The 25,903-nt window shown below is 53.0% G+C and overlaps 1 protein-coding gene across 24 annotated transcripts in view; it reads left to right on the top strand.

The window, feature by feature from the left end:
* Camk2b (calcium/calmodulin-dependent protein kinase II, beta) overlaps nt 1-25,903 on the top strand; it is a 96,729-nt gene that overhangs the window by 49,110 nt on the left and 21,716 nt on the right. For all 24 annotated transcript variants that reach the window (XM_030245501.1, XM_017314237.2, XM_006514470.4 and 21 more), the window contains 4 exons: nt 1,739-1,798; nt 15,856-15,910; nt 19,300-19,365; nt 24,356-24,428. In XM_030245501.1, the coding sequence (XP_030101361.1) occupies nt 24,402-24,428 (27 nt within the window). In that variant the 5' untranslated portion in view covers nt 1,739-1,798; nt 15,856-15,910; nt 19,300-19,365; nt 24,356-24,401. The remainder of the gene's footprint in view (nt 1-1,738; nt 1,799-15,855; nt 15,911-19,299; nt 19,366-24,355; nt 24,429-25,903) is intronic.

The following is a 25,903-nucleotide window of genomic DNA, read 5'->3' as shown; positions in this document are numbered from 1 at the left end:
ATCACATCTGAGCCCCTAACACATGGTGAGCCACAGGAGCTGTCTCTGAGCTTCCGAACAGAGAGAGACACATGGGGTGCTCCCCCACTTCACCCCCAGCCGCGCCTGCTTGATCAGCTGACACCTCATAGCGGGGCTTGAGTATATTTTGTAAGAGGAGTCAGTGTTTGCTGGAGTGGATGATCTCCTTGAAGGAGTAGGAAGGCCAGGGCTTCTGGTGACACAGTGGGGTGAGGCCTGAGTCCGGGGAGGTAGGAAAGCCCCCTTCCTGGGTTTGTTCCAAGGACATGTCTGTTCTGGGCGTAGCTCCTTGAATAAGGTACAAGTGTGTTTCCACAGTGGTTGGTATCCTAGACCACACTGCCCACCTCAGGCATCGGACCACAGAGAAGACTCGGCCAGGCCTGCCTTTCTGTAGGTGGACAATTTGCCCCAGCACTGGGGGCCAGAGACCCAAACTTGCACACCCCCAAACTGCCTTTTTAAATGGGTGCCTGCAGTCTTCTTTTTCTGTTGGGCCTAGGGAGTTCCCTTGGTGAGAAAGGCACCCCTTTGGGGTTTGGATTGGCATATTCATTATGGGCTTACCATTCTGGGAGGGGCTCAGCACTCAGCAAGAGGTAGGGGTTCTAAATGCCGCTTCCACCCCCTCCCGGTTCTGTTCCAAGCCCCTCCCTTTCTTGGCAGGGAGGCAGCTGCTGTCCTTAGTGCTGAAAAGTCTGCTTTCCTCGCCCCAACTCACTCTCTCTCTCTCTCTCTCTCTCTCTCTCTCTCTCTCTCTCTCTCTCTCTCTCTCTCTCTTTGTGTGTGTGTGTGTGTGTGTGTGTATGTGTGTGTGTGTGTATCTGTCTCTGTCTCTCTCACACACACACACAAACACACACACACTCATGCACACCAGCAGCACTAGTTGGGAAGACAGTGCAGGGGCTGGGTGAGAGCCACAAGCTGCTTCCTTGCTGGCCTGCATTCCACTCAGGCTGTGCCTGTGGCCAGGAGCAGCCCTCCATTCTACACAGGGGGCTTTTGAGGGTGAGGGATTCTACTGCTATGTCTATCAGCTTTTAAAAGCTTTATAGTATTTTTTTTTTAAATATAAAAGCTCTACCTCTAAGTTGCTCCATCTTTGGGGGCCTTAGGGAAGGACTGCCAGAGGAGCAGTCAGGACTGCTGGCCCTCCAGGAGATGGTGGGCATTCAGCAAGTGAGCTACCGATCAGCACCTCTGAGAACTCAGTGTCCAGATGTGCCATGGCTGGGTATCTCGGAGCCAGATCAGGACCAAGGAGAAACCATGACCTCTGGCCTCTAAGGACACGATCTTGTTGCCACCTGGCAGACACGTTGTTGTACAGACTCCACTACTGCCCAGAAGTGGAATTAGAAGAATAATTAAGTCAGTGTGACACTAACAGACTTCCGTTCTTCGCATGGTTGGAAGCTCTCAGACCAGAGTTGTGCTTCTCTCTGCCTTCTGTTTGTCTCTGTCCCAGGCACCAGTTGTTTATGGTCCTAGGCACCCACAGCCTCCCTCTTTCTTGATGTTAGCCAGGTGTGTGCTCCAGAGGCCAGGTAGTGGGTGGCCTCCTCTTTTTATCAAATCATCCCTGGATAGCTTATTGTTTGGTGGCTGCCACACACACACACACACACGTACTTGGGAACCTATCCTGATGTGCCAGCCATGAGCTCCCGACACTCAGACATGAGGTGATGCCTTGCCCTTTTTCTGTTGCCAGATCACCAGAAACTGGAGAGAGAAGCTCGGATCTGCCGCCTGCTGAAGCATTCCAACATTGGTGAGCACTCAAAGGACAGTGGGGTGGGTGGTGCTGAGAATGCCTGCAGAGATAGTTAGAACTCAGAACTGGGGACCAGGAAGCTGTCCAAGCTTCATACACGCTGTGAGTGTCCGGAGTCAGGACTGCTGGCCCCGCCAGTAGGAAGTGGGGGATTCAACAAAAGCCTGTCAGCTCCATCTGCCCATTAGCGAAGATGGGAGCCAAGACAGGATAGTCACAGGATTCTGGCTCCCCTTCCAGGCCTTGGTCCCCAGAAGGCACAGCTGCTCTGCCAGTCAGGCTCCTTCCGAAAGCCCAGACAAACGTTCAAGGAGCTGCAGGGACCAAGGTTATGCTGACCTGGAAAGTTGGCTCAGATGTCCCTGGTCACTTAGTCCCTCCCTGGCAGCCTTGGCAGCTGTTACAAACCCTTGCTATGCATGTACCCACAGGAGCCTGTCCCTCTCTCTGGAACTGAAGGAGGGTCTAGGTGCTCAGATCTTACCCATGCTGGGGGCAACTGGAAAGACTTTGGGTGTGGCTGCGGGTTCAGGGCTGACTGACCTCAGAGGCACTGGGGTTTATGAGGGGCTTCCTGGGCTCTTCCCTCCATAGTTTCAGTCTTGCCTGGACACAGTCCGAGAGTCTGTTTTAAAGGGCTCCCCGGGGACTGTGGGGAATGATGGGATTGGGAGCCTGGCTTCTACACCCCTCTCCAGAGCACAAGCTGAGATGGAGAGGGAAGGTTAATCTGCTTTGGAAATGTGGGTGTTCTTGCTGCTGCCCTGCTCCCAAGTGCTGCAGAGCCTCGGCTGGCCACTGGCCAGCCTGAGAGCCTCATGGGGAAAGATACCTCCTTCACGTCTGAGGCTGGATCTCACCACCAGTTGATGGGTCCTAGTCTCTTAGTCGTAGAGCTCCACCGTCGTTTTTGTTTTTCAAGACAATATCTCACTATGTCGTCTTGGCTGGCCCTGAACTTGCTGGGTAGGCCAAGCTGTCCTTGAATTCATAGAGGTCTACCTGCCTCTGTCTCCCGGCTGCTCGGATTAAAAGTGCCCACCACTGCACCCAGCACAGAGCTTATCCTCTTGATAGACAGGTGCCTGGACCTGCCCTGGAGAGCTGACTTAGGAAGTCTGGGTAGGCCTGGAACCTGGGTCTCAACAGTGACTATAGGACTGCAGGGCCATGCCACTGGGTGCCTGCAGCTGAGTACCAAGAGCCTGACACCTCACCAGTGCACCTCTTCTTGGAGATCATGGGCGATGACATCCAATTCAGCTCCATCAGTACCTCTAAGCCCTTGCTTACCCACTCCTAACTAAGCAGCAACCAAGAGCTAGAACTCATTGTGCCTGTGTTTTCATGAATTGCCTTATTTGGGTGGTGGATGCCCAGATGTGTTTTATGTTATTTTGTTTAGTTCTTCAATAAGATGTCTCCCAGTAGCCTGATGTGATTCCCAGTGGGTTCTGAGCAGTGACTTGACTCCGGCTTCCTGTGTGGCCTCGGGGGGAAAGGGGCCATTGGAAGTCCTTGCAGCAGCTTCATTTCAGTCAGGTTAGGACTCAAAACCAGAACATTCCAGAAGGCAGACCCGAAACTATGAGGCTCCTGTGGAACCTTCTCTGAAGATCCAGGGGCTCTCTGAGGAGGAGAGGGGGGACTACTAGAGTTACCCCTAGCCTGCTCTTACTCTGCTCACCTCAACCCCACTTCTATACAGAAAGCTGTCCACAGGCCACCGTGGGACCGTTGGCAAGTGCTGGGAGACAGGTGGGGAGGTGGCTCTGGGTGGGAGTTCAGTCCAGAAGCAGCCTGTGGCAGGCTGAGGGGGGATGGGACCCCTCTCTTCCCCATGACAGTGGAGATGCTTCTGCCTGTCTCTCAGGGACCTGGTAGGATGAGGTGACTCAAAATAAAAACTCCCCCTAGGGGAGGCAGCATCAACTACAAAGTTTCTTTTCAGATGCCTGAATCAAGTCCCACTCAGATGCTCTGAGCAGACTTTACTGGTGGAAGGGGACACAAATATCCCCCTTTTCATAGAGTGTTTTCACAAGTATGGTATCCACCTGTGGTGCAGAACAAACAATCTCAAAGTCTTCGCCAACCAGCCTGGGTCGTCTGTGCTCTCTCAAGCAACTGAGCTGGCTGGCAGCCCTTACAGAACTTGTGGGACCCTCTGCAAAGTGCCGATGTGCATCCCTTTCTAAAAGTTATTAAGAATTTCACATCAGGGCTGGAGGGATGGCTCAGTGCTTAAGAGCACTTGCTGCTCTGCGCAGGCCCTGAGCTGGATTCCAACACCCATGTAGCAGTAGGTACACAACCACCTAATGATTCCAGGCCAAGGAGAGTCAATGCCCGCTTCTGGCACCAGGTAAATACTTGGCATACATAGAGACATGCAGGCAAAGCACTCAGAAATAATTTTTTAAAGTGTTTAATTTTAAAAATTAATACTTTAAAAAGGATTTCAAAGCAGCATCAGGAACAGGGCCCTCTTGATCAATCCAGGCTCCTCCCCAGCTGCAGGCCTAACATCTTGACCTTGCCTAGGGCAATGGTGACTACAGTCTGGGCTGTGTCTATCCAGGGCTTGACTGGATCCTGACCTTGCCTAGGGCATCCTGACCTTACCTAGGGCAATGGTGACTACAGTCTGGGCTGTGTCTATCCAGGGCTTGACTGGATCCTGACCTTGCCTAGGGCATCCTGACCTTGCCTAGGGCAATGGTGACTACAGTCTGGGCTGTGTCTATCCAGGGCTTGACTGGATCCTGACCTTGCCTAGGGCATCCTGACCTTGCCTAGGGCAATGGTGACTACAGTCTGGGCTGTGTCTATCCAGGGCTTGACTGGATCCTGACCTTGCCTAGGGCATCCTGACCTTGCCTAGGGCAATGGTGACTACAGTCTGGGCTGTGTCTATCCAGGGCTTGACTTGGGATTCATTTCCAAGATGGCTCCTTCTATGATCTCAGTTCCACTCCTTAAGTTTTTCCCCAGAGCCATGTAAGCATCGTTGTAAATGGCAATAGGGTCCTCCGAAGCCAGTGATCACATACACACACACACACACACACACACACACACACACACACAGAGAGAGAGAGAGAGACAGAGAGACGACAGAGACAGAGACACAGAGAGTGTTAGTGTCCATTGCTGTGAGTTAATCAAGTAAGGAGAAATATGTCTTAGCTCACTGCTACAGAGGTGTCAGTCCAGGGACTGCAGAGGTGGCTCAGTGGGCAAAGTGCATGTCTCTCACAGGAGACTGAGGCTCAGATCCCCAGCACCCATGTAAAGGCAGGCATGACAAGCAGGCACGGTGTCAGCCTACGAGCCCAGTGCTCAGGAGGAGGGGCAGGCCATGCCAGAGCAAGCTGGTTGGCTGAAGCAGTGCATTCTGGGTTCAAGTGAGAACTCATGAGTAAGGCTGAGAGTAATTGAGGAAGACACCCAGTGTCAACCTCTGACCTCCACATGCACCCACACACATACATGTACACCCACATGTGTGAACATGCATACCCGCATGGACAAAGTCCATGATTTCCTGGCCTGGTTGCTTGGGCCTTTGGTAGGAGCAAGTTTTGGAGGAGACTTGTTCACCTCACACATGCAGCTGGGGGGGGGGGCAGAGGACGAGAGGATGGGGGTCTCCACTGACCCAACTCCCTTTCACCAGGTCTCACCCCTTAAATAATCCATCTCGCCATAGTGCCAGGCGCTGGGATAGAGCCTTTGACAGGTGGGCCTTTAGGAGACACTTCCAAACATAATATGCAGAGACAAAACAGAGAAATAGAGGCAAAGACAGAAAGAGAAAGTGAAGGACATACTGCCTTTCAAAATTATGATAAAGAAATACGTGACATATTCCTGTGTAGACACAGAGTTCTATGGCATTGACTGTATCTACAGTGCAGTGGGCTCACTGTGAAAGACCCCCGAGGTGGGCAGTCAATCAATCTGAGGAGACCCTCCCAAGGATCAGCGAGTCCACGATTCGGATGCAAACAGCAAGAGGCTTTATTGGGAATACGGGTACCCGGGCGACTCAGTCTATCGGAGGACTGGCGCGCCGAGTGTGGGGTGTTTACCCTTTTTATAGGGCTGGGGAGCAAAAAGCGCGGTTACAGAAGCGAGAAGCGAGCTGGTTGGTTAGTTCAAACAAGGCTTGGGGTATTTCCCAGTTATTCGGGGAACCTGAAACTGAGGTGGGACTTATTAGATCTAAACAATGTCTATTTTCAAGAAATGGGTATGGGAGGGGTACAAGGAAAGAGTCTAATGAAGGTGCAGCAATGGGCACACACCTGGTCAGAACATTGGCAGACACACAGGTTCAAGGAGTGGCCAAAGCATTGTGCACCTCTATTTTTTTAAATCAGTGAAGCTAGTTCTGCTAACACTGACGTCTATCTTGCCAATTTCAGGGCTTCTGTGTCTGTTGCTGGTTCCGCTTTATCTGAGTACCATCTGTTCTTGGCCCTGAGCCGGGGCCCAGGTGTTTGACTGACCACAGATATTCTGTTTGGCCCCTGTCCCAGTGTTATTCAGCCTTGATCTTTAACTGTTAATCTTTAACTGAACTTCCTTGTAACTTTTGAGAACTCAGCTCTGGTACTTTTCTATGCCTTGCAAAATGGTGTTACTGCAGCTAGCTTGCTAAGCCTTATGGTGGGGTCTTTCATTCCCCCCTCTTTCTGGAAACTGAATAAAATCTTTTATTCACGTGATTTCACTTTTTCTGGATCTATTGATTTAAGTTGGTGATACTGTTGGGTCAGAACCAGGGCCTGTACTACCGAAATTCTGTCTTTTACAAACTGGACCAGGAAAGGCATCGGTCATTGTCCCCAGGAGGGAGGTAGCGTTAGCTGTTTGTCCTGACATTAAGTTGGTAACCCCCCAGGTTACATTGAAGACCTGATGAGGGCTGTCACTTTGTACCGCTACTCCTGCCCTTACTAAGATCCCCAGGACTATTAGGGGGCCCCACGGGTTAATCTTATCTTTAAGGGGTTTTGAGAACGCTGGACCTTCCATGTCGGTCCTGATGCTGTTCCGGCCGGAGGAGTTGTCGCCGCCTTGACGTGAGCGGCGTGGATCTACGCAGCGATGCCGTCTACTTTGAGAGCGGTGGGGGTGGTCAGCAGGACGGTGTAGGGTCCTTTTTAGCGAGGTTCTAAGTTTTTAGTCTGGTGCCGGCGTACCCACACGGTGTCGCCGACACGGAAGGGGTGTGGTATCACTGGCTGGTCTAGCTGGTCCTGATAGGCAGCGGCCAGTGGCTTCTAGACCTCTCGTTGTACTGCTTGGAGGGCCTGTAAGTGAGCTTGGAGAGAGGGGCTATTAGTAAACTTTGACATTTCAGGATCATGGAAATTAACAAGGGGCGGGGGCGCCCCATACAGGATTTTATACGGAATGAGTCCATGGGGGCCCGGAGTGTTGCGGGCTCGGTAGAGGGCCAAGGGAAGTAGGAGTACCCAGTCTCTAGTGCCAGTTGCAAGCGTTAATTTGGTCAAAGTCTCCTTGATTGTCCTATTCATTTTTTTTACCTGACCTGAACTCTGGGGTCTGTAAGCACAATGTAGTTTCCAATCAATCCCCAGTAGCTTGGCCACTGACTGACTTACCTGGGAGACGAAGGCAGGCCCATTATCAGTCCCCAATACTTGGGGCATTCCAAACCTTGGAAATATTTTTTTAGAAGCTTTTTGGTCACAACTTTGGCAGTCTCATGCTTGGTTGGGAAGGCTTCCACCCAGCCAGAGAACGTGTCCACAAACACCAGAAGATACTTATACCCATACAGTCCGGGCTTTACTTCAGTAAAGTCAATTTCCCAATGGGTGCCTGGTCGATGTCCTCTTACTCGCACCCCGGGACCGACCTTAGCTTTACTGGCATTTACTTGAACACAAGCTTGGCATGATTTTGTTACCTCGTGGAGGATCTTATCTTTGTTTAGCATGTAATAGGGGCTTTTTTTTTTTTTTTTTTTTTTTTTTTGTCCAGAAGCGCCCTCATTTTTTGGTAATTGAGGTGGGTGAGTTGGTGAAGAAAGTCCAAAAGTTCGAAGGTGTTTTGACTGGGCATCACAGGTTTGCCCTGAAAGACCCAGTACCGTTTTGTCTCATCGTAGGCAGCTCCCAGAGTGTCCAGGTCTCTTTTATCTGTCTCGGTGTAGTGGAAAAAGCTGGAGGTGTACGGAGCGGAGGTCTCTAAGAGAAGGGTGGAGGTCTCTATATCAGTTCTTAGGGCTGCCTCCCGGGCTGCCTGGTCTGCCATTCGGTTGCCCCTAGCCTCAGCACTATTGCCCCTCTGATGCCCGGGGCAGTGAATTATACTGAGTCTCTTGGGCAGGAAGAGAGCTTTCAGTAGGGCCAAGATTTCGCTTTTGTTTTTGATCTCCTTGCCTTCTGAGGTCAGCAACCCACGTCTTTTATATATTTCTCCATGGACATGGGCGGTAGCAAAGGCATAGCGGCTATCCGTATAAACATTTAGCTTCTTACCTTCTGCCATCTTTAGGGCTTGGGTGAGTGTTATTAGTTCAGCTCGCTGGGCGGATGTCCCGGCCGGCAACGCCCTGGCCCAGATTACCTCAGTCTCGGTGGTCACTGCTGCTCCAGCCCTACGTTGTTCTTCATGCAGGTAACTGTTTCCATCGGTAGCCAGATGTACTTTGCGATCCGTGGTCCAGCGATACCGCTTTTCTCCAGTAGCCCCTTGGACCCAGGCAGACTTGTCACTTAGGGGTCCAGGATTTTGGGTCAGCACGGAGTGTTGGGCCCCAGTATCTACCAGGAAGGTGACAGGTTGCCCCCCGACTTTGAGGGTTATCCTGGGTTCAGGGGGGGGCTCCTGACCCTGACCTCCCTAGTCACCTAAGGTCAGGAGGGAGGTCTGGGGCCTCGGTCCTCGGGGCCCTCGTGGCTTCTTTGGGCAGTCCTTAGCCCAGTGTCCCTTTTCTTTGCAGTAGGCGCATTGATCCTTATTAAGTTGGGGCCTCCTCCGCTCTCCCCCCTGTCTATCCTGTCTCTGACCAATAACTACAGTGGCCAAGAGCTTGCTCATCTCTCTATGTCTTCTGCGGTCCCTTTCTTTTTCTTTCTGCTCATCTTCTGCCCTACGGCGTTCTTTTTTTTTTTTCCTCTGTTTCTCTCCTGATACGTTCCTCTCTTTCTTCCGGGGTTTCTCGTTTATTAAAGATCTTTTCAGCTTCCCTCACTAAGTCTCCTAAGGTCTTGCTCTTTAAATCTTCTAACCGCTCTAACTTTCGCCCGATATCCGGGGCAGACTGCCAGATGAATGACATGGACACATTGGTTTCTTGCCCTGGGTCCTCAGGGTCATAAGGCGTGTACCTGCGATAGGCCTCCTTGAGTCTCTCTAAAAAGGCTGAGGGAGACTCATTAGGTCCCTGGGCTATTTTTTTTACCTCGGCCAAATTGGTGGGGCTCCTGCCCGCGTTTTGGAGACCCGCTAAGAGCAACTGGCGGTAGAGGACTAGGTGGTTCCTACCTTCTGTAGTGGTGTAATCCCAATCGGGGCGCTCAAGGGGAAAAGCAGCATTGACTTCATTAGGCAACTGAGTGGGGCGTCCATCATTGCCCCGGACTGCCTTTTTAGCCTCTAGGAGCACCCGCTGCTTTTCTTCTCCGGTCAGCAGGGTCCCCAACAACTGCTGACAGTCGTCCCGGGTGGGCTGGTGGGTGATGAGGACGGACTCAATCAAGGCCGTCAATTTACCTGGATCTTCAGAAAAGGAAGGGAGGAGAACGGCCAGTACTGAAGCTGGCCATCTTCTCCCATGCGGAGTGGGAACGCCTGGGAGGTGGTGGAGTCCGCTGCGGGAGGGTCTCTCCTTCCCCGCAGTCGAGACACCATGGGAGAAGGGGGGGAAACCTCGGAGGTGGTGGCCGCCTCTTTTTCATTGTTCTCCCTGGCAGAGGAGGAAGGTTGTGCTCCGTACGGCGGGGAGCCAGAGGCCGGAGAGCCGCCGCTCGGAGGGACGCTGCCCCGGGGAGGCAGCGGAGGGAGCGAGGCTGCGGGCGGCCGGGAGCGGGGTGCGGCGAGCCCCTTTGTGCCCGCTCGGAACGCCGCTATCAGGGAGAACCTGGGGCTTAGGAGGTTTGGACTTTATAGAGGGGGTAAGGGCAGGGTAAAGGGCAGATCGGGACGGAGGTTGCGCAGAAGGACCGGGCGGGAGGACGGGCGCTGTCGGTAAAGGAGGGGATTTAGGAGAGACAAACGGTTTGACCCACGGAGGGGGGTCATAGGCCAGTGCCTCTCAGGTGACGGTATATGGGACCTGATCCGGGTGTCCGTGGGGACCAGGACAAAACACTCTAGACTTGACCTGAGAGATAATACCTAAATTAAAAGTACCATCCTGAGGCCATCCTACATTGAAAGTTGGCCATTCGGCGGAACAGAAGGTAACCCAGCGCCTCTTCCTGACATCCACAGACTGATTGGATGCAATGCGCTGGACATCTCCCCAGTGCTGCAAGGTTAGACTCAGAGGGGTAGTTACGGTCTGTCCCATGATCTCGAAAACACTTAAAGACAAAAGAAAACTAACGAAGAACAAAAGAACAACAAAACAATTCAGACGCGCGGCGCGGTTTCGGCGTAAAACCGAAAGCAAAAATTCAGACGGGGGCGGGAAGTGTCTCTGTCTCTCGTCCCCCAACAAAGCCACGTACCCCTCGGACAGTGGCGGAGCTCCAAAAAGTCCGACTCGGGTAGGTTAACTGATACAGAATGGGCCACAAAACGGGCCCCCGAGGCCGCTGGGACGTCTCCCAGGGGCTGCGGCCGGGAATACGAACTCGTCAGTTCTTCCGCGGGACCGCCAGATACAGATCTAGTTAGCCAACTAGTACAGACGCAGGCGCAAACATTAGATGCCGGCACAAACACGCACAAAGACAGAGACAGACACGAAACGACCGCTGGCCAGCTTACCTCCCGGCGGGGGGGTCGGTGGTCCCTGGGCAGGGGTCTCCAAATCTCGGTGGGACCTCCAAATGAAAGACCCCCGAGGTGGGCAGTCAATCAATCTGAGGAGACCCTCCCAAGGATCAGCGAGTCCACGATTCGGATGCAAACAGCAAGAGGCTTTATTGGGAATACGGGTACCCGGGCGACTCAGTCTATCGGAGGACTGGCGCGCCGAGTGTGGGGTGTTTACCCTTTTTATAGGGCTGGGGAGCAAAAAGCGCGGTTACAGAAGCGAGAAGCGAGCTGGTTGGTTAGTTCAAACAAGGCTTGGGGTATTTCCCAGTTATTCGGGGAACCTGAAACTGAGGTGGGACTTATTAGATCTAAACAATGTCTATTTTCAAGAAATGGGTATGGGAGGGGTACAAGGAAAGAGTCTAATGAAGGTGCAGCAATGGGCACACACCTGGTCAGAACATTGGCAGACACACAGGTTCAAGGAGTGGCCAAAGCATTGTGCACCTCTATTTTTTTAAATCAGTGAAGCTAGTTCTGCTAACACTGACGTCTATCTTGCCAATTTCAGGGCTTCTGTGTCTGTTGCTGGTTCCGCTTTATCTGAGTACCATCTGTTCTTGGCCCTGAGCCGGGGCCCAGGTGTTTGACTGACCACAGATATTCTGTTTGGCCCCTGTCCCAGTGTTATTCAGCCTTGATCTTTAACTGTTAATCTTTAACTGAACTTCCTTGTAACTTTTGAGAACTCAGCTCTGGTACTTTTCTATGCCTTGCAAAATGGTGTTACTGCAGCTAGCTTGCTAAGCCTTATGGTGGGGTCTTTCAACTGCCTATAGCCAAACCATTTCCTCTTCCCCGTCAGCTCTTCCTCATTAAACAACTCCCATTCTCCTCCCCCTGTCCCTGGACCCAACATTTTGCTTCTGTGTCTGTGACTGACCAGTCTCAAAGCCTCATAGAAATGGAGCTGAGGCATACATGGTCTGTCCTTCTATCACTGTCTGTCCTTCCATGACTGGCTTACTTCACTGAGTGTTGTGCTCTGGGGTCACTTTCTCCTCCTCCTCCTCCTCCCTCCTCTTCCTCCTTCTCCTCCCCCTCCTCTTCCTCCTCTTCCTCCTCTTCCCCCTCCTTCTCCTCTTCTTCCCCTTCCCCATCACCTTCTTCCTTCTTTCTTCTTCTTGAGACAGGGTTTTTCTATGTATCCTACAGAACTCTCTCTCCCTCCCCCCTCCCCCTCCCCCTCCCCCTCTCTCTAGACCAGGCTGGCCTTGAACTCAGAGATCTGCCTCTGCCTCCCAAGTGCTAGAATTAAAGGCGTGTATCATCACACCCAGCTAGAATTTCTTCCTTTTGATGGCTGAATGATATTTTGTTTGTCCATCCATCTCTTGATGGACACTTGGGGCTGCTTCCACCTCTTGGCCATTGTGATTGGTGCTGCTCTGATGGGGTACACAGGTATGAGTCCCTGCCTTCAGTCTGCTGAGTGAACATCTGGGGGCAGCTTTGCTCACATGCGAACCCTGTTTAACCCTTTGAGGAACCACCTCAACGACCATCACCTTCTGAGGACCTAGCATGTGTCTGTCCTACATACTCTGTTTGAAGCCCACAGCCAGGGTGATCAGCTCCCATGGAGGAAATGCACCATAGGATTTAGGATGCATTTTGCCGCCACCATGATGAGCACCTGAGGTTGGGGTCCCGGTTCCTACCTGCTGAGCTGTCTCATTGTGAATGAGGCTCATGGCCTTGCCCAGGACCAGCAATAAAATCAGTCCCTCAACTCCCAGATGCCAGATCCCTGGCATCTAGACAGGGCGTGGCCCAGTGTTTGCTCAAGGGTGGCCCAGTCTCCTCCAGAGTGAAAGAGAGGGCTGGGTAGCTGCAGCCCCTGTGGGTGTGGTCCAACCTTTGCAGTGAAGACGGAAAGGGGGGGGGATCTGATTAGGTTACTTGCAATAGCAAGAATCTTTTCCCAGTAGATGCCCCTCTTGAGAAGAGGCCCAACTCATCCCTATGGGTTGTCGGGAAGAAGGTGATGAACAGAAGAACCTATGTGACCTTGGACCCTGTGCCCCCAACACAGGGTCCCCAGGAGAAGGGGCTTCCTGACTAGGTTGTGACCATCAAGTTAGTATCTGTGTGATGCTAATCCTTAAGCACAGACAGCTGTAGGCCTCGCCTGGATGTGCCCCAGAGCTCAGCCACATCCCCACGAAGGCTCCAGCATTCAATACTCAGCACATGCTTATAAATGCCTGCCTTTTCTGTGCCAGGAGGAGCAGTCCAGGTTGACTTGAGTTGCTTGCAAAAGCTTCAGCCAGGACATCTGAGAGCTAGCCCACTACTGATGTCACATGCTTGACCTGAAGCAGAGGACCCCTCAAATCTTCTAAAGTTCGGGTGCTCCAAGCTCCTTTGCTCTCAGAAGCTACAACCCTAGCTTGGCTTGGGAGTCTGAGCCCTTGAGCCCTGCTGAGCAGAAGGGAAGGGGTCCCCAGCAGTAGGAGGTTCCACAGCAGGACAGGAAGCGGGGCATAGCCATCCCTTGAATTCCTCTCCCCTGGGAGACTCAGGTGGGTAGGTTGACTCTGGGTGAGGTCTGCTGCTTGCCACCTGACCCTGACCCTCCCTCCTGGCTGGCAAGAAGCTGTGGTGGACCTACCCACCTTATACAGAGGTGGTGACCTCTGTATACCAGCCCACAAAGTGCCATTTACTTTGTGTCCTTAAATAGATTTTGTCACAATTCTGTCATGTTTTCCTTAGCCTTTTCTGTGAACTCGCAAGTCTGATGTGCTGGTTAAGGTTTCTTTGAAGCCATTAAAATAAGCACCTGTTTTTAAAATGGTGTCCACATCCCTACTACCTTAATTCCACATAAACAGAACCCCATAGTTCCTTCTGTGGGAGGAAACTGAGTCTTAGAGAGGAAATGGGACACATCTCTTTGGTCAGGATGAGCCAAGTCTCTTTGGTCTCTAGGTAGGTGGGTGAGGACAGGCATCCTCCAGCAATCCTTCCTGGATACCCTAGGGGGCGATGGGGTAACTCCAAGGACTAGTTAGGCCTTCTTGGAGCACTGCCTTCAGGGGTAGATGAAAGAAGGCCCCCCTGGGACTGCTGGGACCCTTGTCTACTCAGAGTGGCATGTCCCAGAGGGAAGGCAGCTGGGTCATCTCAGACAGGTCACCCTGATTGGCCGCCCCCAGGAGGAAGGAGCCAGAAGAATGTGTCCTGGCTCAGCCTTGGGGTTTTGTTGGCAGCTCCTAGAAGGAGGCTGCCAGCAGGCACCAGGGCCTCAACACAGATCAGCCTGGACAGAGTGGAGGCCCAGGTAGAAATAGAGTCTAGGGGGCCAAGTAGAACAGATTTGTCCTCACTAAGAGGCTCTGATAGCACCAGAGAGATAACCAGGATGTGGGTCCCAGAGGATGGGTTGGGGAAGGCCTGGAAAGCTATGCTAGTGAGCTTAGAGCCAGGAAATAGAGGAGAAATGTAAGGACCTGCGTCCATAGTGGCTGCTTCCAGGCCTCTGCCATGGGTTTCAGAAAACACCCCATGTCCCTAAGTGGCCTCAGACTCTGAGCCTCAGTCATCTGGTGTTTGTTATACCACAGTGACAACAGTGACAGACATAGGGCTGTGGCTCAGGGATTGCTCACTGCTTCACATAGGAGCACAATTTACAGCACCCTACAGACAGGGGGTTCTTCCATCTTACAGAGCTGCAGACTGGGCTCAGGTAAGTGGGGTGTCCTTCCCAATTCACACGGCTACTGTGGTGGCCACAGCAGGTATCCCATTTCCTCTCTCTATTGAGGGCCTGGGGCCTGGCGTGCTAAAGGTATACATGAGGTGAAATGCATCATGGGATTAAGGCGCCTGGAAACCAAGTTGGGGCACAGGACAGATCGGAGTTCCTAGGCATAAGGATACTATCAGAATGGCGCCTGGGAAGTCTAGTGCCAGGAAGGAGGGTGCCAGCAGCTAGCTAGAAACTAGGACAGAGAGGAGGGTGCCAGGAGCAGGAATTGTGTGGGCTGTTTCTGCCTGAGGTCCTGGAGTCCTGTGGGACCAGGGAGAAGGTAGCTGCTCTTCACTCTCCAGCCTCGTGGCCCAGTCTTGGGTGGTGGAATACAGCAAGAACTTAAGCTCCCAAGAGCACCAGGGCCAGGACTAGTCCAGCACACTCGCTGGAGCCAGACCCCTGCTCCCACAGACTCACTGTAGGCTGTGTGCCCTCTGCTGCTTGGCAACCTCTCTGTGCCGATCCCTTTTCTGCAGCCTGCAGGGGTGGTTGGTGAGCAAGGTGCTCAGAACAGCCCTGGCATGCATTGCTGTTCTAGCAAAGGGCAGGATCTGCAGGTGGGAGAGCAGGGCCCAGAGTGACTCATTCCTAGAAAATCTTTACTGCTTGGTGCAGAGTGCAGCCCCAAGCCGAGACCTGGCAGCTCCCTCCCACCATCGCCATCATTCCTCAGAGCCCATCAGCCCCAGCCCAGGCCAGACAGGACTGAATACAAGTTCAGCAACTGGTGTGGTAATAGGGCCAGAGAGAGGGAAACTGTCTGAGCCTCTGAAATATACCTCACCTGGTAATCTTTCTCAGTGGAGGCCCTGTCCTGCTGAGGACAGGAAAATCGGTTTGTTTCTTGCAGAAACCTCTCCCTTGAAGACATGGCTCCTGTTAGGGCTCAGCAGTGAGCCTTTGCTGTGTTTCCCGATGGTAGGGGAAATAGGAGAACAGAAAGGGGCCAGTGGAAGGGCAAGGTGCTGCCTAGACCTCCATGGTGCTCCCTCAGGGCTCCATGGTGCTCCCTCAGGGCTCTATGGTGCTCCCTCAGGGCTCCGTGATGCTCCCTCAGGCTCAGCATGCAGCACCTCAAGTCAGCTCATATCTTCCCCCAGACCCAGGCAGCCATCTTGTCTTGGGGGAGACCCTGTGGGCCACAGAGACAAGTTCCCTGCCCCAGGCGTGCAGCACGGGTGCTGGGTGGGCCCTGACAGGGTGGCGGTGGGCAGTAGGGAATATCCTGGGCTACCTCCTGCTCCTCACGACTTCTCTGTCCCTGCAGTACGCCTCCATGACAGCATCTCTGAAGAGGGCTTCCACTACCTGGTCTTCGATCTGTAAGTGCCAAATCCAAGGACCCTCACCTTTCTTTCACTCCCAGCATGGGGCCCACAGCCTCTTCAGATTCAGGAGCAGGCCTGTCCCCACATCAGGACACTCCGAGTGCACCTCTGCAGGGGTCACCTCATTCCCAGCCACACGCAGCCTAGCCAGCGCTGATATGGCTGTGCATGGGTTTTTACCCAGTCTGAGTGTGACATGCTGAGGACGCCAACTCTGCAGAAAACCTGTCGGTTGGGACAGTGGAGGGAAGACCAGGGAGAGCAGCCATTCACTTCCCTCCATTCTGAGGCCTGCCATGCTGGGTTGGGGGCGCAGCTAGCTGATGTGAGCATGCGTGTTTGTAAGTGAGGGTGGAAGGATGCATGTGCATGCATATGTGTAGAGCTTAGAGCAAGCACAGAGATGCTTTGTGTAAAGTCCATGAGTGTACATGCATGTCTGTTTTCGAAGTGTGATTGGGTATGTTTTGGAGATACAGGCCTCTGTGTGTGTGTGTGTGTGTGTGTGTGTGTGTGTGTGTGTGTGTGTGCTTGCATGAGTGTGTGTGTGTGCTTGCATGAGTGTGTGTGTGTGCAGTAGCTGAGTGAGAAGGCGTTCGGGGCCAACTCCGCCTCTCACTTCCTGCCGGATTTAGAAGCGATGATCTCATCTCCCTTTACTCTTGGCAGCCCCTGCTAAGCAGCACTATATTTAGCTGTCTGTGAATCAGGGCTGCTGCAGGACCCTGGGCTGGGTGGGGGCCCAGGGGCTTTGGCTTGTCCTGGTGGCCTCCAGACTGCACAGCCAGGGAAACCTGGCTCTGGTACCGTTACCATGGTTACCCCATGCCCTCTGGCTGCCCTTGAGCAACAGGCTGAATGGGAACAGGAGGAGCCTTCCTAGGGCCACCTCTTAGCCCTTCCTCCCTCAAACAGCCTGACAGATGTCTGGGCCGTTGGGCATGCAGGCCTTAGCATCCTCTGCCTTGTAGCATCTTCCGGTGAAGAGCTAGGCTGCCCCTGCATGGGGTTTGTTTACTTCTCAGCTACCCCTGTGTGAGCCACAAGACCCTGCCTAGAGTGATCTGCTAGATAACAGGCTGCAGTCTGATTGAATCTGGGCTGAGACACCAGTCCTGTGGCTTGAGGTGGGGTGGGCTCTCTTTCCCCCTGTGTGCCCCAAAATCACCTTTACCACCCTTCTTCTCAAGAAACAGAGGTCTGTGGGCTGAGGGTGGTCATGATGACCAGTGGATGGCTGCACTTGTTTCAGGAGCCAAGAAGGAAAGAGAGGGTGGGGGAGGGAGGGATGTGTATATGTGACACATTTATCTCTCAGACCTCTCAGCACATGCCAGGCAGACAGCTGCAGGGAGAGACTGAGGAGGTGGGTCTGGACAGAAGGTCTAAATATCCTCCCCCCATACCTCCAGAGCCTCCAGGGTTGCAGGTTCTGAGGTGGTTTGGTAGCCCCCCAGTAGGCCTCAAGGCCTTGTCAGCTGAGAGCCCTGCAGGTTTGGGGAGGTGGCCGATACACACCATGGAAGTTACAGAGCAGAGCTTGCAACAGTGACCGCGCATGGCATCCAGCTCAGTAGAGGCCCAGCTTCCTGTCCCGTGACTCTGGACCAAGAGATGACCCTGGTGCCCACACACCAAAGCATCAGTGCCTGAACACATGCAGTAACTCAGGGAGCCTTGCCCTGGCACAGATCTGGCAAACCAAGGCTATCCTTTGAACTACAGTTTTGCACCAAGATACATTGGCCTTACACCATTTTTTCTGCCCAGACTTGAGTTTTCAAAGCCTGGTTCAAGAATTTTGTGTCAAGACTCAAACTGTCGATCACACAGCACTGGGGATAACAGCCCCTTACATGGGCTACTGCTGGACAGACTCTCCTGGTCCACATATGTGCAAACCACACATTTACAGTGTTGCTTTGCCATGGGCATTTGATGTATGGACAGAGACAAAGGGCAGGAGGGTGTGTGGGCAGAGTACACTACCTATGTTGTCTATGGTTTCATGGGGACAGGAATTCAAGTCTTTCAAGCCCTCAGCCCACCATGGAGGCCAGATACAGGCACTAAATCCACTCTGTGATGGCCCAGATCTGGCTCAAGAGAGCAGAGCATTGAATAGGGGGAGCCAGATAGTCTCAGACCTAGGATTAAGGTTCACAAAGCTGGGTGTAACCCTGGGAAGCCCTGGCTCTGCAAACTCATGTGCTTACGTGTGAAGCCCACTTAGGTGTAAAGAAACTCAGTTTTCTCGGGAAACAGGTGTGAAGAAGGAAGCATTCCATGATGGTGAACGAGTATGCCTTTGATAAGTTGTCACTATTGGGGTGTGTGTGTAAGGATGGAGATGATGGTAATGATGGTATGGTGATGGAATGGTGATGGTAGTCATGGTGGTGAGATGGTAGCAGCGATGACAATGGTGAAGGTAACAGTAGCATTGGTGGCAGTAGCAATGATGAGGTGTTAGTGATGATGGCAGCTATGGTGATGGTCATGGTGATATAATGAAGATGGCATGAGAACAGTGATGGAGGAAGTGGTGACGGTGATGGTGATGACTGTGGTGACCATGGTGACAGTGATGGTGATGACTGTGGTGGTCATGGTGACAGTGATGGTGGTGGCTATGGTGGCCATGGTGACAGTGATGGCGATGACTGTGGTGGTCATGATGATGGTGGTGACTGTGGTGGTCATGGTGGTGGTGATGGTGATGACTGTGGTAGTCATGGTGACAGTGATGGTGGTGGCTATGGTGGTCATGGTGACAGTGATGGCAATGACTGTGGTGGTCATGGTGGCAGTGGTGGTAATTAATGACTGTGGTGGTCATGGTGGCAGTGGTGGCAATGACTGTGGTGGTCATGATGGCAGTGGTGGTGATTACTGTGGTGGTCATGGTGGTGGTACTGGTGATGACTGTGGTGGCCATGGTGATGGTGGTGACTGTGGTGGCCATGGTGATGGTGATAAATGTGGTGGTGGTGATGGTGATGACTGTGGTGGTCATGGTGATGGTGATGGCAATGACTGTGGTGGCCATGGTGGTGATGATAGTAGTGGCTGTGGTGGTCATGGTGACAGTGATGACCATGACTGTGGTGGTCATGGTGGCAGTGATGGCGATGACTGTGGTGATCATGGTGATGGTGGTGACTGTGGTGGCCATGGTGGTGGTGATGGCAATGATTGTGATGGTCATGGTGATGGTGGTGACTGTGGTGGTCATGGTGATGGCTGTGGTGGTTATGGTGGCAGTGGTGGTGTGACAGTGTTCACAGTGGTGGCGGTGGTGATGATAGATAATGGTGGTGACAGTGATGGGGTATCAGGTGATGAGGATCTTCAGGATTGGTGACCATGTGCTTTCCTTGTAGGGTCACTGGTGGGGAGCTCTTTGAAGACATCGTGGCAAGAGAGTACTACAGTGAAGCTGATGCCAGGTGGGTGCAGAGCTTCATGCCATGCTTCCCTTTCCTAACCTTTGGCTCTTTCCTCATTAGTGCCACACCTGTCCCTTCTGTAACCCACGTTTGTCTTGTGTGTCACTGTCATTTCCATAGCCCCCTCAGAGGTCAGCTGAGTAAGAGGGTCAACACAGAAGTGTGGGCTGTGTAGGGAGCTGCCCGGCCTGCACATAGAGAGGCTGCCTTCTTGGAATGGTAAAGGGGAGGTGCCCTGGGCGCCATCCTGCTTTTCTCTTGGACATCCCATCCACAGTCCATTAGCTTCCCACTGATAAGCACGCAATGTGACGTGCTAAGAAAGACAGGCCAGGAACCAATCCCCATGCACAGTGACCTCCCGGAGCCACCGTGGGCCCGCCCAGCCCAAGCACACTGTACTGGTGCCTCTGCTAGAAAAGCCACCGCTGCTTCTCCTCGAAAAGCTCCTGAACGCGTGTCCACCTCGCTCCAGGGCAATGGGAAGAGGCCAGGGACACATGAAACCTTAGTTCAGGGCCAAGGGGCCATTTGTCCTCCCAGCCAGGATGCCAGTCAGAGGACTGAGCCCTGGGTCCATGTGCGGGTCTGGTGTGCGGGTGAGTGGAGGAACTAGGATTCCACCCAGGCCTAGACTCTTCATGGCTGTTTGGGTAGTCTCTCTCGAGGCCAGTCTTTGCCAGGGCAGTGGAGGACGATGGCCCAGAGAGGCCTGTGTATGGCACGGCTCTGGGGACCAGACTGAAGGGGGTCAGCTGAGGCAAGGATGGCTCTGTCTCTGGAAAGGCTCCTGGGGCCCATGTCAGGTGCTATCCTGACTGTGCCTTATCTCAGGGATGGCTGTGGATGGTCACTCCCTGAGTCACACTCTGCTTGTGGGCCCTGTCTACCACTGCTTGGCCGCAGAGATAGTTGTGCATTCAAAGGCAGGGGACAGAGGGATGCGGGGGTCCTTTCCAAGGAGTCATGTTATGGGTGGTTTTAATTTTTCTATCTTGTCTATTTTAAACGCATCTTTAATGAGTATGCATTATATCTCCAATTGAGAAAAATGAATATTTCTTACATGAGCAGTATGTAACATGATCCTGCACTAGCAGAAAGACTTGCTTTTCACTTTAGGCCTGAGTCCCTGTGGGGAGCCATGAACATCCTGGCTCATCGTGGCCTCTTAGGTCTTCCCCATGAAGCCAGGCAGCAGAGGTCAAGCCGTAGAGAAGGACAGGGTGGTACAAGCATGTGTCCCCAATTCTCAGTCTCAGGAAACTAAGGGCACTGAGTCATTTCAAAGACTCCCCTTGGAAAAACATTGGGTTTAGCAAAACATCTTAGAAAAGGTCTGTCCTGTTGACCAGAGGAAAATATATTTATTTTTCTTTATATTCTACTTAAAGAGACACAGAAAGAGAGAGGGAGCCCCTTTCCCTGACCTGCAATGATAGGTCACTAGGCTGGGAAGCCACACCCTTGCCAAGGAGTGTGTGTGTGTGTGTGTGTGTGTGTGTGTGGTGGGGAATCTGATAATCCTCTCGACTTACCAAAGCCTTCCAGCCTAGGCCCTCCTCTATTCCCATAACCCCATGTGGCGTGGGGTTCCCTGTAAGCTTTGTCCTCCAACCTAGGGGACTGCTTCTACCACTGGGGTCAGGGCTCACCTCAAGAACACAGGCCTGGTATCCATCCAGGGTCACGTACTGGCTCCAGCCTCAGTCTATCTCTGAAAGGTCCGCAGCGCCCTCTGGTGGCTCTAAGGTGCCTGGCCTATATCAAACCCTCCAGCCCCATTTCTGGACCTTCTTGCTACAGGAGATGGAGAAATAGGGTAGGCAATCCTGTCAAGACCTGTTGGGTCCAGGAGGGCTCAAGCCGGGGAGTGGCCGAGTCCCACGCTCTTAGCCTATTCGGGTCATAGGAACCTGTAGGCTGAGGGAGGAAAGTAGCTCTGTGTCCTTGCCAGGCACCCCCATGCCTTCCCAGAGGACAGGAGTCCCTGCTGCTTCCCAGGGAAAAGCTATGTAGAGAGTGTCTCAAGTGTTTAAGGTTTCCTGGACCTATCCTTGGCCAAGAAGACATGGGCTTTGGCTCTTTGGTATTTAGGGATCCAAGGGAGGTGCATGCTCAGTAGTCATACTGTGAGGAAAGGCGGGCAGCTTGAGTCCTGAGAAACACGGAGAGCACACACCAAATCTCCATGAAGAGGCTACACCCCACTTGTATGACAGCCCCTGGACCTAGGGGCTGGTACTCTGTGGTCCAGGCCTCTTTCTCAATGGGGCTGCTCCCTGCCCTGAGGAGGGAGAACACACAGCCGGGATTCAGATCCCTGCAGCCTGTTGGCTGGACCTTTCTGCTTCTGCTTCAGGCTTTGGTGCCTAATGAGGAGTCTGATTGGGTTGCCCCTGCGGGTTGTTACTGGACAGCCATTGACCCACCCCACGGTGGATCCCAACACTGACTATAGGAAAAATTTGAGCTCAAGTTGAGAGAAAGCACCAGAGAGATGGGCTGACACCATCTGGCCAGACAGTGAAAGCAGATCCCTAATGCCCAGAGCAGGAAGGCAGACCAGAGGGGCTTTTCTGAACCCATTTCTGTCTAAGGAAGCTGGAGATTCCTTTTAGAGAGACACAGGGCTTTTAGTTTGGAGTTTGTGGGGGAAACTTAGAGGTGGCTAAGTCCTTTTACAAACCAAAGAAAACAAAATTTGGAACACAGACGTATTCTTGCAATTCTCAGAAGCCAGGCATGGCAGTATGTACCGGTGGTCCTAGCCACAGTGATGCTGGCCAGGTCCCAAGCTGAGAATCATGTCAGGACCTAGCCAGTGTCCACAATGCTGCCTGACTGGGATTCAGGCCACAGAGTGACTCCCAAAGTAAGACACTAAGACAGTATTGATGCCCTGGTGATGGAGATAGCATGGGCCAGAGCAGCGTGAGGGAAAGTCCCTAAAGAGAGTTCCCTGAGCCACTATTCTCTGGCTGGGTAAGTGCCCTAGCCTGCCGCAGGTCCCTGTTGTCACTTTCCCTCCTACAGCTTGGTGCCATGCTCTCCCGGAGAGTCTTGTCTTGCCCACCAGCTTATTCTGTAGTACTAGTGACCTTCTCAGGGTGGCTGTGGCAGCCATGAGGAACTTCCACTTGTGTGAGGACCAGCCTGTGCCAGAAAGGGAAGCTCACCAGCCCAGCAGCATGGGCTGGAGCCTCTGGGCACCAAAAGAGGCTTCCTGGTAGGCCCAGCAGCACCAGGAAGGATGCCTGAGGAGCAGGAGGGCAGGAAAGTGTGTACTGCTAGGCACATGCTGACAGTGTTATCATGGAGGGTAAGACCTCAGGGCCTTGCCTAGAGCCTTCGCTGGACTTGAAATGGGCTCTCTGAAAACTGCGCCTGAGGAAGGTGCCAGCTCTGTCCCTCAGCATTCTCTCAGTGCATGGAGCAGGCTGGACCCATGTGGTGGCATAGGCAGATGGCACTTCCCAGTGACCATGGCTGCACATAAATCAATCCTTTGGAAGAATGTCCCAGATAGAAGGGAGATCAGCCAACTGGGGGCTATGCAGACCACAGACGCGGCTGGAGACCGACAGTCTGTGGCTCTAATTTTTTCTAAATAGGGCCACAGGACCCTCTCCATTCATATAGTCTGAGAGGCCCATTGGCCATTGGCCAACTCAATAGAGGCCCTTTGCACCCGGCAGGGCTGGGGAAAAGATTTTGAACTTACAGCTGTGCCCCATTGGTTCCGGTGTTTGTGGGTTTGGCCTATGGGAAGCCTGAGCTCTGCTCACTTGGGGGAGACATTCTGTGCCCAGTCCTACAGGCCTTGCCATGAACACAGTTGTCCCCTAACCTGCATGGGACTGGGCATCACCCTGAGTGACAAGTGCTGGATTCTCTTGGGGACAAAGATAAGGTATGGTGCCAGGCAGAATAGAATGTCATGAGAAATGGCAGTTTCTTATGGTGACACAGGAAAGGGGCCAAGATGGACCCTGAGAGAAAGCTGGGAAGACAGGGTTTCAAGGCCCCCATGCAGGCAAGGGGTGGAAACATTCTGGAAGATTGCCTCCCACAAGTTGGACTTGGTTCTTTCTGAACTCACAAACTTCAGGTTCATATCCATCAGATGTCAAGGGTGAGCTTCGTGTGAATATAGTTCACAGTGCCGTGCTGGTCATGTCCACGTGGGGCCAGACTTGGGGGTGAGGGGGTACTGTTTGAGAAGGGTGGTTTTCATACCCCAGGGAAGCCAACCTTTGGTCACACCACTGTCTCTAGGGTGAGGTCCCATGTGACTCATATCTGGCTCCAGGGGCTACTAGGGCAGGGCACAGGCTACAGAACCTCTGCATCCTTGGGGCTGGTGGCCCTGAGCCTGTTGTGTGGAAGGACAGGAAGGATCCGGGACTGCCACCAATAGAACAGAGGGGACTCCTGTGCTCAGGCTGTCCCCTGGGCAGCCAGGCACCCTGCCCAATAGATGTCTTCACGTGGATAAGGCTGGACTGGTGGATACCCAGGCACTGTATCTATTGAGATGAAGAAGCTGTAATGCAGTGTTGCCACTTCCAAGCAGGCAGGCTTATCCACATTCCTGGCACCCATGCTCCTGCCCACAGGCCTCACTTACAGCAGGCATCTCTACCCACAGCTTACGGTCCGTTTAGCCTATCTCAGCCCAGGTAAGCAGGAAACCAGAGTGTCTCTTCAGAGTTACTGCGGTGGATCCCGTTCTGATTTCTAAGCTCAGCTGGGCCCAGCAGGGGAGGCAGAGCAAGGACTAGAAGAGCTGGCCTTGGGGCTGAGGAAGGACTTCCTTGTAGCCAGCATCTCCTTCTGCCATGGCTTCCCTCATCATCCTTGCTCCCTCCAGCCTGGGAATTGAACCCCAGTCCCCCACAGCACTCCTGCCTTCCCCATGCCTCCTTTGCTGCTCCCCTCCCTGGCCACCCCAGGACCACTCAACTAACTTGTCTGCTGTTTGCTATAGTCACTGCATCCAGCAGATCCTGGAAGCTGTTCTCCATTGTCACCAAATGGGGGTCGTCCACAGAGACCTCAAGGTGAGTTTCTTATCTGCTCTGTGACAGGTTGTCACCCACACCTACCGACCATGTAAAAGGAGGTGTGGAGTACGAGGGAGGGGTGTGGGTGGAAGGTGTGCGTGCATACTATGTGCTTGCACGAAGAAGTGTGAGTGCATGTGTGTTCATGTCTGGGCAAGGCCATATGCACATGTGTGTACATAGAGGCATGAGTGCATGCGTAACTAGCTGGGTGTGTGCATGCAGGTGTGTGCACAGATGTGACATGTGGCTGCACACTTACAACCCAGCATCCCCGTCACTTCTGGAACCGCCCAGTTAACCGAGGTACACTCAGATTCTCACTTTCTAGTCCCCTGCCAAGATGGAGCTCTCAAGGCTCAGGGAGAGCAGGAGCAGACTGGCTTAGCCAACTCCTCTCAGACCTCTCTTTCCGATTCCATGATGCCCACAGCTAGACTATGGGATCTAGTTCTGTTCAAAAGAAAACCTGTCGCTCAGTGTGAGGCTTATCCCTTTAATTCCAGTGCCTAGGAAACTGAGGCAAGAGGGTCAGGGGTTCAAGGGTAGCCTAGGGTACATAGCACTGAGGGCAGCCAAGCTACATGAGACCCTGCCTCATGAGAAAACAACTAATGACCCTGAGCTTTCTATAGACCCTATCCCCCCAACCCCTTCTTGACTGTAACCTCTACTTTTCCAAGGTCTGGTTCAGCCGTTTGTTGAGTCCACCTGTTTGGGGACACTATAGATGCCAGTCCTGGCCTGAATGTCTTTAAGGCCGACCTTCCCCTGAGCCTCAGTGCTAACTGGGGTGATCACTCCTTTCTTAGGCCATAGGCTAGGGGCCAGTCTTTGCTGCTGTTCTGGGAAGGGTATCACATCCTACTGGATGTCCCCTCTATCTCACCATGTGTCCTTGCTTCCTTGAGCATCCTGCTCTGTTTTATCTGGGCCAGCAGTGAACAAGACCCCTGAGAGAAGGGGGTCTATGTCACTGATTAAATGAGGTGCGGGCACTACACTTGCAGAGAGTTACCGCAGAGGCTAAGGCAGAGAAGTATGTGTTCCCTACATCTCCAGGTCTGGGCAAACAAGATCTTCTTTTTGAGAGAATAGAGCGCCCCTCCTTTCCTGGAGGAGATCCCACCATCTTGATGAGGCAGACCCACAGATGACACAGTGCTAGGTAGAAGCTACACAGTCAAGACAAGGCAGGAGAGAGCATGTGTAGGCCGTGTCTCAGAGAGTGGTTGTGAAGGAGCCAGAGTACAGCCCAGCCTCTACGGCCTGACTGCTGCCTCCTCCAAGGCCCCAGACTTTCCTGCCTTGCACCTTCTAGAGCTCCCATGTGATTAACACATTTCCAATGCAGGAGCAGAGAGCCTGGGGCCCCTGCCATGCTCACAATGGCAAAGTGAAAATGGGCAAGGCTGAGCGTGAACCCTGCCTATCACCAGAGGGGAGGGAGTTTTAGTAGATCTGTAGCCTTG

This window comes from Mus musculus, chromosome 11 (assembly GCF_000001635.26).
Source record: "Mus musculus strain C57BL/6J chromosome 11, GRCm38.p6 C57BL/6J".
In the NCBI taxonomy this organism is placed as follows: domain Eukaryota; kingdom Metazoa; phylum Chordata; class Mammalia; order Rodentia; family Muridae; genus Mus; species Mus musculus.
Note: the sequence above shows the minus strand (reverse complement) of the source record. Positions and strands in the feature narration are given on the sequence as shown.